This window comes from Phyllostomus discolor, chromosome 2 (genome assembly GCF_004126475.2).
Source record: "Phyllostomus discolor isolate MPI-MPIP mPhyDis1 chromosome 2, mPhyDis1.pri.v3, whole genome shotgun sequence".
Taxonomy (NCBI): Eukaryota; Metazoa; Chordata; class Mammalia; order Chiroptera; family Phyllostomidae; genus Phyllostomus; species Phyllostomus discolor.
Window position 1 is genome coordinate 135,444,382 of NC_040904.2, and position 13,950 is coordinate 135,458,331.

The window sequence follows — 13,950 nt, forward strand, 5'->3', positions numbered from 1 at the left end:
AATATTTACAAAATCTCATTGTATAACTAATGATATTGTGCTATTTTGCTAAGAAGTAATATTTTACTGCAATATGTGACATCTCATTTAGATTTTGAATTGCCCTACAAGGCCACCAAGTTATATATTTATATTTACTGATAAGTAATATAGAACCTCAAAAACTATTCAGTAGTTTATAAAAGATAAATTAGTAAAATGTATTAATTAATTTGAAATGAATTATGGAAATATTCAAAAGGATTTATTCTGGCTAATTGTGAGAACTTAAATTGTTTCAATTATTTATTGTTGTAATTATAGAATAATTTTATGTGTGATGAGAATAACATGGACATTATTGCTTATTTACATGGACATTTTCTATCAAGGCTGAGCCTAAGATATCTGGAAAATATCCTAATTTTTATGTTATTATTTCTGTTCACATATTTCAGAAAATTAAATTTGGACATATAGAGGACTGAAAAATATTTTCCACCATGCCAGTATACTGAAAGTTTGAATTAATACTTTAGTAAGAGATAATCTGAAAATAACCACAAACTATTTCTCAATAAAATATTTTATTTTATTTTATTTTATTTTATTAATTAACATGATTTACTAACTATCCACTATTTTCCAGATACTATTCCATGTCCTATAAGGTAACCATACCTTATAGGTGCAGATTTTCTTAGAAGGTGTCCTATAAAACACTGTGCCATTTTTTGCATTTTTCTGTCATTGTGAAATTTGGCCAGATTCCTATTGTCTTGACATTGTCTAGGCCTTTTACCTTCAGGTTTAGTTCTTGATTTTGTGGCCTTGTCAATCTACCATTCAGTCAATTCACAATGGTTGAAACAACACAGATTAATATAATTTGACTAGGCATGATTTAGGTAAACAGTGCACTGGAGAAATTTAATAATGATATACATTTTGGAAACTTGATTATTAGTTTTATAAGACTTAAGGACAATTGAGCAAAGCCCATATGATCCAACTTTTTAAAATAAAATTAAAGATCGTGCCCTGGCTGGCGTAGCTCAGTGGATTGAGCGTGGGCTGTGAACCAAAGTGTCACAGGTTCGATTCCCAGCCAGGGTACATGCTTGGGTTGCAGGCCATAACCCCCAGCAACCACACATTGATATCTCTCTCTCTCTCTCTCTATCTCTCTCTCTCTCTCTCTCTCTCTCTCTCTCTGTCTCCCTCCCTTCCCTCTCTAAAAGTGAATAAATAAAAAATCTTAAAATAAAATAAAATTAAATTAGATTAAAGATCGTAAATTAACTAAAGAAGCTCTTAATTAATGATTTAATTGTGCAATGACAGTTTACTTCTTGCATCTGTGTCTACTGGTAGAAGGAAATGACATCTTGCAAACCAAAGATATGGTATTGGCAGGATGCTTACATTCAGTGATTTGCTGTATTTATGAGACACTTTCAGGAGCAATTTTAATTTCATTTTGAACAGACAGAAGATCACTGTGTACAACAAACATCTTTATATCTTTTTGGAATATAATCTCTTTAAATTCATTATAAAATGTGTAAAAAGTAATAGACTATATATACATGAGAAGGTCAAATATTATTGCCCTGTTTTAGAAATTTTTACATGTTCCTATTTAAAAATAGGTCCTAGCCCCCTAATGTAAAATATATGATTTAATTAAATAGCTCTTATTAAAAAGTACTTTCTCATTGAAATTTCCTCTGGCTTTATTAGTTAGAGAGTATCCAGCCATGTAATATGAAAAATAGAGACACTTATTAAAGATGATACAGGACACAAGAAACATTGTTCATAGGGCAATGCTGCCTCAGCCCCCTTGAAGGTAGACACCTTGTGACCTCACACAGCCTCTCCCAGCCTCCCTTCTACTGCTCAAAATACTCTGGAATCACCATTATCTGCCCCATCATATTTTCTTGAATTTCATCAGTGGTCTGAAATTTCTTCCCTTTCAAAGTTGCTTTTAGTTTTGGGGAAAGCCAGAAGTCACAGGGTGCCAAATCTGGGCTTTAGGAGGAACTGAGTCACCTGGGTGATTTGAAGTTTCACCAGAAAGCTCTGAATGAGGCGTAATGCATAAGCCAGTGCATTGTCATGATGAAGCTGCCAATCACCAGTTGCCCATAGCTGCAGCCTTCTGAATTATCTGAATGGTTTCCACAGAGGAATGTTCAAGCTTAAACCAAAATTTGATGCAGATTCATTTCTCTGCTTGCTCAGTCATTTTGAATGCCATGGCCACACAGTACACTTGCTCACTCAGTGAAGTCCTCCACCCCCACTTACTAGTACAGTGAAGTCATCATTGTTAATACATGTGTATTGCAGGCCGCTGTCCTTGGCTGTCAGTTTACATTGATATCGTGAAAACCATTCTTGTTATATTAACAATATTGTTAATTGTTGTATATTGTATATTATGTTATATGTGGTATATTGTAATTGTGGTCAATATTGCATATTAACAATATTGTTACATTGTTAATATAACGAGAATTTTTTCTGGACAAGCCTCCTATCTTTCTAGTCAAATTTGCAAATTAGCCCTGGTACAAAGAAGAAATTACTTCTTAGCTTTAAAATCTCTATTTTTTTTACAACACATCATCTTTACACTGTTATGTGTTCATCACCCCAAGTCAAGTTGGAAAAAATAAGTTAAAATGATTTTAAATACAAGAAACCCCATGATTGAAAAATGCAATGAAAGTATTTTATTCATTTAATTTTTCACTATGTACTAGATGATATTAACTACCTAATTTGTATTTTGAACTAAAATTTATCCCAATGCTCAATATGTATTAATATTGGCAACATTATTTAAATATTAATGTAAAATACATTAAAATTGTTCTTCTAAAAATGTTTGATTATTCATGGGAAACTCATCCCTTAATAGAATAGACTGCAGTTGCTTTTTAACATTTCCCCTTTCTGACCTTATCTGTGTTATTTCATTTTCCACAAAATTATCTGACTTGATTTTCTCTCTTGATTCTAAAATGACACAATGCATGCAATTTTCTAAGCTTAGACATTAGTTGGTCTTTCTTTTCATGTCTTTCTTATTTCAGGGAATATACTAGTTAAAATTCAGATAAATCAGAGTAACAAAAGTAGTAAGTTCTCCAGAGTTACTTAGCAAATTCAATTCTAGTCTTTTTGCTAGGAAATATATTGGTGGCATACCAATCCATTGGCATATAACAGTTCAGTGTGTTCCCCACATATTAGAGGCCCATGTGCCTTTCAGTGGTTGTATGAGACAAATAGCATCACAATGCAAACTAAGTAGAAGAGACACTACATGTCCAATCAACTTAGCCTCTGGGCTATGAGCATCTTCAAAGTAGCCACTAGAGTATATATTTATTCTGTAGCTAGTCCATTGAATTGCATTCCCATAAAAAAAATGATTGTCATAAAGCTTCATCTTATTACTGAGAACTATTACTATAACACAATGCGACAAAAAGGAGGTATCCAGGTACAGCCTGGTTGTTCAGGTATGTGCCTCTGGAAAGCAGCCAAGAAGCCTGACTCCGGTAAAAGTTTCATTGTTTATTTATGCTGAAAAGGGTAAAGCTTATTCTTCAGAATTTCATAAAGCTATTTTATATTTGTTCCATTTTAATATTTTATATTCTATGTTCTTCAATCAAGATGAATATATTATATCTTATCACAAAGAATCTAGATTTTTATGTGTTGAAGATAGAATTCTTAAAGTAATATCCAATATAACGCACTTCTTTTAGAATGTGGCATCACCCAAGGACAGAATGGTAAAATGAATTCAGTGTTGTGACTACTGTAATTTTACAGCTGTATCTTCTAGACTATATTGATTATGGACACCATTATATTACTATTAAAGCAGTTGATGCTAAACTGAGTCCTAGTTATTTTTGACAATTCTAAATTTTCTCATTTAAAACTTTAATAATGTTTTATAGGTTTTCAGAAAGACAAAAATGAAAATATTTAAATTTAAAGTTTTAAATAATCAGGTTCAGTGGATAGTTAATTAGTATATCTCTTAAAAATATAGCATCCAAGGTTTAATTTTATATAATTTCAAAGTCTGTAACTTACAGATGGCAAATGTATTGTAAATCTTGTAAAAGACTAAAGAGTTTGTCTTTGTTCAAATTATCAAAATGATATAAAATATAGAAATACAGTGTTAAAAAGCAAAGGTAGGTTTATAAACAGAACTGAGTATACAGAAAGAAGATAAGAATGAATCTCATTTTGGCAAGGACCAGATTGAAAGCTCCTCCCTGTTGTGGTCAACGATTCTCAACTTTAATTTTAAACAAAGCCAGTCTGGCCATAGATTTAAAAGTTTGATTAGTCACCTTTTCCATTGACATTTGATTTTGACATAAGTAGTAAATGTTCCAATTAGGTAAACTGTGTATTTGAATGCTTATGAATCTTTCAAAACAAGGGTTAAAGTTTTATTGACCAAAAATATGAGGACCAAAATTATTTAATGCATTCACTTTCTCTTTAATTGCTTGCACACGCCTACCCTGCCATTCTACAGTAAAGAGTTGAAATAGGTCTCCATAAAACCACACAGTAGACATCTTGCCAAAAAAACACCATTTTTTCCTAAATAGGTTGTCCCCAAACATTTTCTATGTGTAGTGAACCATATACAAAAGCCAAACAAGTCATCATTTTCAAATAATATACAACCAATAGAGGTTTGATCAAATGGTGATTAGAAAAAAATATATACAATTGAACTTATATTAAAAAAAGAAAAGGGGGCCTGGCTGGCGTAGCTCAGTGGATTGAGCGCAGGCTGAGAACCAAAGTGTCGCAGGTTCAATTCCCAGTCAGGGTACATGTCTGGGTTGCAGGCCATGACCCACAGCAACCGCACATTGATGTTTCTCTCTCTCTCTCTCCATCTCCCTCCCTTCCCTCTCTAAAAATAAATAAATAAAAATCTTAAAAAAAAAGAAAAGGGAAGCAATGAATGGTTAACAGGATATATTTTAGCCAAATATGGATATGTTTTCTGAAATATAAACCTTCCCAAAGATTGAATGGTATAAGTCCATTTCCAAATAGACATTTAAAGTGGATCTTACAGATAAAAGTATCAGACCTCTCACTTCCAACAGAGTACCACACACACAAGCAATGAACAAATATATTATGGGAAAGCTAGTGGAAGAGCTGAAGACTTTCCCTTGACTTGGTACAAATGTATTCTACCTGGGGCACCTCAAAGATATGTGGACAAGACACTGCCTGTCACAACCAGCATTCTCAAAACCCTTCAATTATTGTGGCTAAATAAGTTACTCATTAACACTTCTTGATTACAATTATATCTAGTATTGCATTTTCCTTATTATCCCTAAAATTTCCCAATCAGAAATAATGGGTGATCTTTTATGAGCCAGTCCTTAAAGAAGGGAAAATAGCTTAACATGACTAAAATATGGGGAATTTAGTGGCAATTAGTTTTACATGAAACTGTAAAATAGATTAATATCAAATTTTAAGATCCTGGAATTATTGTAAAGAAGTTGAATTTTAACATGAAGGCATTTGGGAGTTTTCATGCAGAGATTTTTTTTTTTATCAAGATAATGTCATTATTAATGTATATATAGCAAAACAAACGCAAGTATAGTATGAAGAGTAAAACAAAGTAGAATGAGCCTGGAACAGAGACTCTAGGTAGGAATTGAGGTGAGAGATAATGATCTATGGCAGTGCCAGTAATTGAGATTTATATGATATGCATATTATATATTAGATACATACAGTCATTGTATAAGGAGAAGCTTTATTTTAATCCATGACTATCTATTATTTATTTATTTCTCCTGCCTCTGCGTTGGCACTCAGGAAGGAGACAAACAACTTATAAGGGAAACATCCACACATCAGCTGAATTCAGAACGCTATGTGCATACTTTCAAAGATTTATCTAACTTCTCAGGAGCCATCAATGTCACCTATCGCTACTTAGCTTCCACTCCTTTACAAAGAAAGCGTAAGTACCCTTACAATTTTAAGTCAAGAGTACTAAAATATTTTGTTTAAACATAATGAAGATTTGCTTCATTTATACAGCAATAAAAACTTACAGGGTTTATTATTACAACCTATTTTGGGGAAATATTTTAATGTCTCTTCAGTAAATACAATTACTTATTGATCCAATTCTATTAATAAAAAAATTAAATGCCTCACTGTCTATGAACTTTTTAGCAGTTTGCTGTAGAATCATGTAGAGACTAGGAAAAAATCAATGCATTTTAAGTATAAAAATTTTTTAAGTTATCTTTTAAAAATAATGATTCCCATATTGATACATTTTTAAATTTTAATAGTTTGGTTTTTGTAACTTGCTACCAGTTTTTAATTAGTGAAAGTCATTGTATCTGTTTCCCAAAATGTTATAGCATATGTCACAAACTAGGTGGTTCACAGCAGAAATACATTTTCTCACAATGGTGGAGGCCAGAAGTCTGAAATCACGGTGCTGGCCATGCCACACACTAGGGGAGGTCTAGGGGAGAATATTCCTTTGCCTCTTGAAGTTTCTGATTGCTCTGGGCATTCTTTGGTTTGTGGTAGCATGATCACAATCACTGCCTTTATATTTATATGGCCTACTTTCTTTTGCCTGCTTTTGTCTTTCTGAGTCTTTTCTTATAAGGTCACTAGTCATTGAATTTAATGGCCACTATAAATTCAATTTAAATATATCACAAGATCCTTAACTAATTACATCTACAAAGACCCTACTTCCAAATAGGGTCCTACTCTGAGGTTTCAGGTAGACATGAATTGTTGGAGGAAACAATTCAACTTACTACAAGCAGTTTGAATCCAGAAAGCAACATATTGCATTTCATTGATTTCAAGATACCATAGATTATGGCAATATCATGATCTAATTACTGTACCACTAAGAAAATAGGAGTGTCTATCAGTTTTAATGGTAAGATGCCATCAATTACAATATGCAACTTAATTTTTAAATATTTCTGTATAAAATATGAATTTGAGAATCAATGAAATACAGTGATATCATGAACTTCTTAAAAGATTGTGTAAATACCACAAAAACTGAGTTCCCTGTTAAGAAGAATTTATGCAAGTGGATTTGTGATCACCAAATTGAGGAAATGGTAACTTAACTCAAATCTCTTTAGTATCCACCTCTCTTAAGCTTCTTTTTAACTGCATAAGAGTGACACTAACTTTTCTACCTACATCTGTTACATCACCTTTGTTCAAACATTACTCATTTCCCTTTTCCCATGCTCAGTTTACTAATGTATATTGGCACATATGCCAAGTGCTTTATATGAAAGAGGCAATGTAGAGCAGAGAGTAAGGGCAGGACAGTTTGAATCTTGCCACCGCACTACTTTCTGCATGATGCACTTTGCACAGGTTACCTAACCTCACTGTGATTCAATTTCCTTAGCTCTAAAGCAGGAATGAGATTCACAAAGCTAGACCAAGACTGTTAGGAATATTAAGATGCATATTGCAAGTAAAGTGTATAAACTTCTGCCCTTTTTTGTAGAAAGTGTTAATATTAGCATTGCCATTATTAGGCATTAATGTAGGCTGGTGGCTTGAGATTAATTGTACAGGTAGTACATCAGCTTTCACAAGTCAGAGTACTAAGTCAGGTATTTAAATAAAATGTGTAAATCTCTACTTTGCTGACAGACTAGTAAGAAAGATTTTCTTGGAAGGACTTTTTTCAGTGTTGCACAATTCACATTATGTAGGTATCTGTAGTAAAACAGTGATCTTAGTGAATATAAACATGTTCTTGTTTTTAAAATTGTGGTTCTGAAATTTTATTCTGTTCTCAATTGTGGTGAAAATGAGAACTTTAAAAAATGAAAATATTTCCATAGAAAGACATCTAACACTTCTTAGAGTCAAACTGTCATTTCACCAGGTTTAATTTTATTTTTAAATATATTCAATTTCTAATTTTAGATTTTAGTATCAGAATAAAAATTTCTCCAGATAAAATCAATATAAGCCCTGGCTGGCATAGCTCAGTGGATTGAGTGCGGGCTGGGAACCAAAGTGTCCCAGTTTCGATTCCCAGCCAGGGTACATTCCTGGGTTGCAGGCCATAACCCCCAGCAACCGCACATTGAGGTTTCTCTCTCTCTCTCTCTATCTCCCTCCCTTCCCTCTCTAAAAATAAATACATAAAATCTTTAAAAAAAAAGAATAAAAAAATTTAAAAAAAAGATTTTAAAAAAATCAATATAAAAAGCATTTCAAATAAAAGATTAATATTCATGTCTTAGAACAATGTACCATACATTTGAGCAATAATGCAGTTTTCAAAATGAGTTCATGATACTGTTTGCATTCTGATACCTTACTAGATAAATTTCAAAATAAAGTTTTGAAGTCCTTTTATGCATTCTTCTGATACAAGATAATGACAGTGATCAAAGAAAAATTAAAATGACATGTTTTCTATTAAAATTTTTGAGACAAGTAAAGAATATTCTTAGTTTATTTTTTCATAGTTTGAGGCTATCATTTTTAACTGTGAATTTTCTCCTCCTCAGATTTTTTAAATGGCATTTATACTATCTAAATATATCTTTTCTAATGTGTATATATGAGAACATTAAGCTGAAGAACACTTTAAATGATATTTTTCATTTTATTGTTTATAGCAATAAGACTCATACATCATTGTGCTTAAGCTGCAATTTTCCATAAAAAGTATCAATTATGTATAAGCTACTATTGCTTTTATGTGTTTAACATAACATTTTAATCACAAAATGTTCTATACATAATCATTCACTAGATTTACTTAATATAGTAGGAAGCCTGGGGGAAATAACTTTTTGCTTCTATTCTATGTTATTCAAAATCTATTTTTCATTTAATTTGTCCTCCTTCTTTATCTTTTTGCTCAGGGTTTCTTACAATTGGACTATCATCAGTGAAACGAAAAAAAGGAAACTACTTACTTGAAACAATAAAGTCAATTTTTGAGCAATCCAGCTATGAAGAGCTGAAGGAAATCTCAGTGGTGGTTCATCTAGCAGACTTTAATTCATCCTGGCGTGAGGTCATGGTTCAGGATATTACACAGAAATTTGCCCACCATATTATTGCAGGAAGATTAATCGTTATACATGCCCCAGAGGAATATTACCCAATCCTGGATGGCCTTAAAAGAAATTACAATGATCCAGAAGATAGAGTCAGATTTCGTTCCAAGCAAAATGTAGATTATGCTTTTCTGCTTAATTTTTGTTCCAATACTTCAGACTATTATGTGATGCTTGAAGATGATGTTCGATGTTCAAAAAATTTCTTAACTGCCATCAAGAAAGTTATTACATCTCTAGAAGGAACTTACTGGGTAACTCTAGAATTTTCTAAGCTTGGCTACATTGGAAAACTTTATCATTCACATGACCTCCCACGTTTGGCACATTTTTTATTAATGTTTTATCAAGAAATGCCTTGTGATTGGCTATTGACTCATTTTCGGGGTCTATTGGCTCAGAAAAATGTTATTCGTTTTAAACCATCTCTCTTTCAGCACATGGGTTATTATTCATCATATAAAGGGACAGAGAACAAGCTGAAGGATGATGATTTTGAAGAGGAGTCATTTGACATCCCTGATAACCCTCCTGCAAGATTATATACCAACATGAATGTTTTTGAAAATTATGAAGCAAGCAAGGCTTACAGTAGCGTTGATGAGTACTTTTGGGGAAAACCACCTTCAACAGGAGATGTCTTTGTGATTATATTTGAAAATCCAATTGTGATTAAAAAAATTAAAGTGAGTACTGGAACAGAAGATCGGCAAAATGACATTTTACATCATGGAGCCCTAGATGTTGGGGAAAATGTTATAGTTTTCAAACAAAGTAGACAATGTGATACTTACATAAGACTAGGGGAATTCAAAAATGGAAACTTTGAAATGTTAGATGTGAATCAAAAAATTCCATTTGATATACAGTGTATAAGGATATATGTTACCAAAACCCAAAAGGAATGGCTGATTATTAGGAGTATTAGCATTTGGACTTCTTAGCCAATTAAATCAGTATGTCCTGTCACCGAAACAGGTCTTCCTGTTTCCTTTTGTTACCTTCCTCTTTTGCTACGTTTGTCCTATGGAGTTAAAGCAACAGATGAGACATTTTAAAAGAAAAGTCAATCATCTTGGCAGTTTTGATTTACCCATTTTCATCACAATTTTATTCTAATATACACTTGCACTTATATCAAATTCTGAAGTTGAATATGTTCACAGTTAATACTAGTTTCATTTATATTTTAATGTTATTATGTTAGCTTCAAATTTTTAACTGAGTGTTTTAAAGGGGGCATGAAGAAGTTAAAAAGAGAAATTTTAGTCTATTGGATGGTAAGTCTTGAAAAATATTTTCCAACTGTATGCATTTCCTCAATAATTGATAGTTTATCATATCATCAGATAGCTTTTATTAACCCTTTGTGTAAATACACAGTTGGTTAGAATGATAATCTGTCAGGGTTTTTTTTTTTTTTTTGGACACTGAGTTTTCCATAGACCCTTGTACATCTACAATGAATACCTCTTCATGGAAATGATGTCTTTACAACCGATTTTTGTGTATAGGTGGGACTACAGAAAGAAAAATTTTCTCCCTTGATTATTTATATGAAAGGGGGCATTGATCATTGTATAAAAACAATTGAGCACCTGTTATCAATAAATTTTCTGTGGGAGTCTTTTCTAGTTTCCCTTTTGCAAAAAAAGAATAGTTATGTTCAATATTCTCAGGGTACATTGGGTACCTGCATTTAATAGAAGAAATTAGAGAAGGCCTAGAGTTACTTCAATCCTAAAACATTTTCAGTATATACATAAAATTTTAAAAATTGATTTTATATGTTTTGTATTAAAATTTGTGTGATTGGAATCATTGTGACTTACCATATACTTTTTGGGAGTTTAAATGAGCACCTTGTAAAGGAGAAAAGTGAGAAACAAAGAAATCAGTTGACTTCTCTATACTCAGAGCTGGTTCAAAGCAAAGCCAGAAAGAGAGAGGTCACATGTCCTAACACCCAGTGTCCTTTCTCTTGTACAAAGCTTGCTCCTGACACAATGCATGCTTTCTGTTCTCTGATATGAGTCTCAGTCCATGAGTTGTGCCATCTGGACATAGTTGGTATAATTTTTATAAGTCCTATTAACATTCTGTGGGTAACCCTAAAGTGTCCTAAATGGTGCTCTTGTGGTATATGTACACAAATGGTAAGCAAACGACTAAATTTTGCTATAAGAAACTGGACAATTGTGACTACACCATTTGTCCATTAAAGCAATTCAGGACACTCCAGTGCATCTTAAAAACATTGTTTTTTTAGAATATTCTGAGCTTGTCTCATTCCTTCTATTTTTGACAAACAACAAAGATAAAAGGATTTATGAGAAAATGAAATGAAGAGTACTTCATATGTGTTTATGGAGAGAACCAAATATATGTTTATATCGACGGATGTGTGTGTGTGTGTGTGTGTGTGTGTGTGAAGATCAGACTTGTGATACTGAGAAAGAAAGAGAAATTCTTCTTTTTCTTCCTTTCATCCTGAAACAAAATCCTTAGGACTCACTGGTGTGCTACAATACAAAAAAAATTATCTTACTCATTCTACCCAAATTGATTAAATTAAAAACTCAGATAAAATACTGAAAAATAGTTTTCTTTAATAGGTACACTACTCATGTACTTTGCACCCAGGTGCTGTATTATTAGAGGAAATGTAAACCTTTAAATATTAATATTTTGTAGCATGTCTAATTCTTAATGTCATAGAAAAGATGAACACTGCCACTAAATTATTATCTCTACGTTGACTTGGAGAATATTTGCTACTGACTTAGAGATATTCTGTTTCCTTGGCTTTTCTCACCCTCTTATTAGCTGACTAGTTGTATAGTGTTCTGCATATATCTCAGAAGTTTCAAAAAAGTTGTTTTCTGCAATTTCAATGATGAAAAGTATACAACAAAGACATATAATATCAAGATCTAGGCAGACTCCATGAAGTGAGTTGTAAACTTTTACATATTCTAAGAGTGATTCCAAAGACCAGCCATTGACACTGACATCTAGAAAATGCTTCAAGAAAGATTGCTGAGAGCAACAGGGAAATTGGATGTTTGCTAGAGAATTATAAATGCAAATGTAACACAAAGAGATCAGGTGTAATCTCAAATTGGATCCTTTCATTACTGAAATCAGGTTTGAATCATCTGGTAAGTCACCTAAGAATGTCTCTATGTGTTATTTGTAGATTGACTATGGGTCAGCTTTCTAAGGAAAAGACTTTTAAAAAATTTTTATTGTTGTTCAATTACAATTGTCCCCATTTCCCCCCCCCCATTACTCTCCCCTGCCCTACCCATACCCCACTTTCCCCATTCAATCCTCTCCCCTCCCCCATTGGCTTTGTCCATGGGTCCTTTATACATGTTCCTTGACAGACCCTTCCCCTTCTTTCCCTTCTTATCCCCCTCCCCCCTCCCTTCTGGTTACTGTCAATTTGTTCTTTATTTCCATGTCTCTGTTTCTATTTTGCTTGCTTGGTTGTATTGTTGACTCGGTTCCACTTATAGGTGAGATCATATGGTATTTGTCTTTGACTTTGACAAGGAATGATTCTCCATTAAGGGTCAGGGAGGTAAATAACCTTTTTTCAAATATTTCAAATAAACCAACATTTTTTACTTGGTTTAGTCTTATATTTTCTATGTTTAAAAATTCAGAATGAAGCTCCAGCAATTATGTCTCAGAAACCCAGAGGGGTTTTTTTAGGTTTAATTATGTTCAATGCGTTATTAAGTAAGCATTATGTGATCTCTCTTTTTGCAGTAAGTTTTTTTTAAAGCATACATTATTTTATGTTATAAATATCCATTGAAAAAGACTGGAATGTGGCAAGAATACTTATTTAATTGCTATGAAAATACGATGCTGTAAGGTTTCAAGCACAAAATACGGTATATACACTTTAAACAACGTCTCAATTTGTATACTCTAAATTGACTAAAAAGCTTACTTATACTGAAAATTCTTCTTCTTAAGGGAGCCATTTCAGCATTTATGACCATCAAAGAAAAACATCTTGTAAAAGCACAGTAAAATTTTGGAAATGTACATTTTTGGAAAATACACATTTTATCAGCAAAAACAGGTATGGTTATAAAAAGCATTAATGCAAGCACTTTTGCATTCCCATTGAAAAACTATAACCTTGTGCAACTTACAAAGTAGATATTTTCCAGGTATAAAAACATAATTTAGAAATCAATGTGTCATTTGGAACTATTTATCACATATAGCCACACTTATAAGACTAGGACATTTCATTTCTTATTGAGCCAGTAGTCTCTGGGAATTCTCATAAAGCTCTCATAGAAATACTGAACTGTACAATAACAGTATCTAAATGAAAAAATAGCGCTCAATATTTTCCAGTTTGTCAACATGTTTTTAGAACATGGCATCCAGCATTAACATTGAAAACACTACTCTCAATGTCCTCTAGCAATGAAAAACAGTCTAATTTTCTTCTTTCTTGTCAATATATCCATTAATGCAGAATTACGTTTATTTTTATTCCCATACTGGTAGAGCCCACAACCAAACTTTGTGGTATTAGTTACATGGTCTATACATAAAAAAATGACTTGCTTTTTTATACGTTTGATTTTTGAGGTTTATTTTAATAATTAATATTAATTTCAAGAGAATTTCACCTTGTTTCTTCTGACCCATGATTCCCACCCATATTCCAGCCTTGATTCTATCTTTACTGTTTTAACATAGCTTCTTCATTTTATTTTACCACAGACTTGATAGTGTATACCTTTTGTCTTCA

The 13,950-nt window shown here is 32.5% G+C and overlaps 1 protein-coding gene across 2 annotated transcripts in view; it reads left to right on the forward strand.

Moving 5' to 3' along the window:
- MGAT4C (MGAT4 family member C) overlaps positions 1–11,691 on the forward strand; it is a 739,383-nt gene extending 727,692 nt beyond the window's left edge. For both annotated transcript variants that reach the window (XM_036018602.1, XM_028533357.2), the window contains 2 exons: positions 5,890–6,037; positions 8,967–11,691. In XM_036018602.1, coding sequence (XP_035874495.1) covers positions 5,890–6,037; positions 8,967–10,108 — 1,290 coding nt within the window. In that variant the 3' untranslated portion in view covers positions 10,109–11,691. The remainder of the gene's footprint in view (positions 1–5,889; positions 6,038–8,966) is intronic.
- The last annotated feature ends 2,259 nt before the right edge of the window (positions 11,692–13,950 follow it).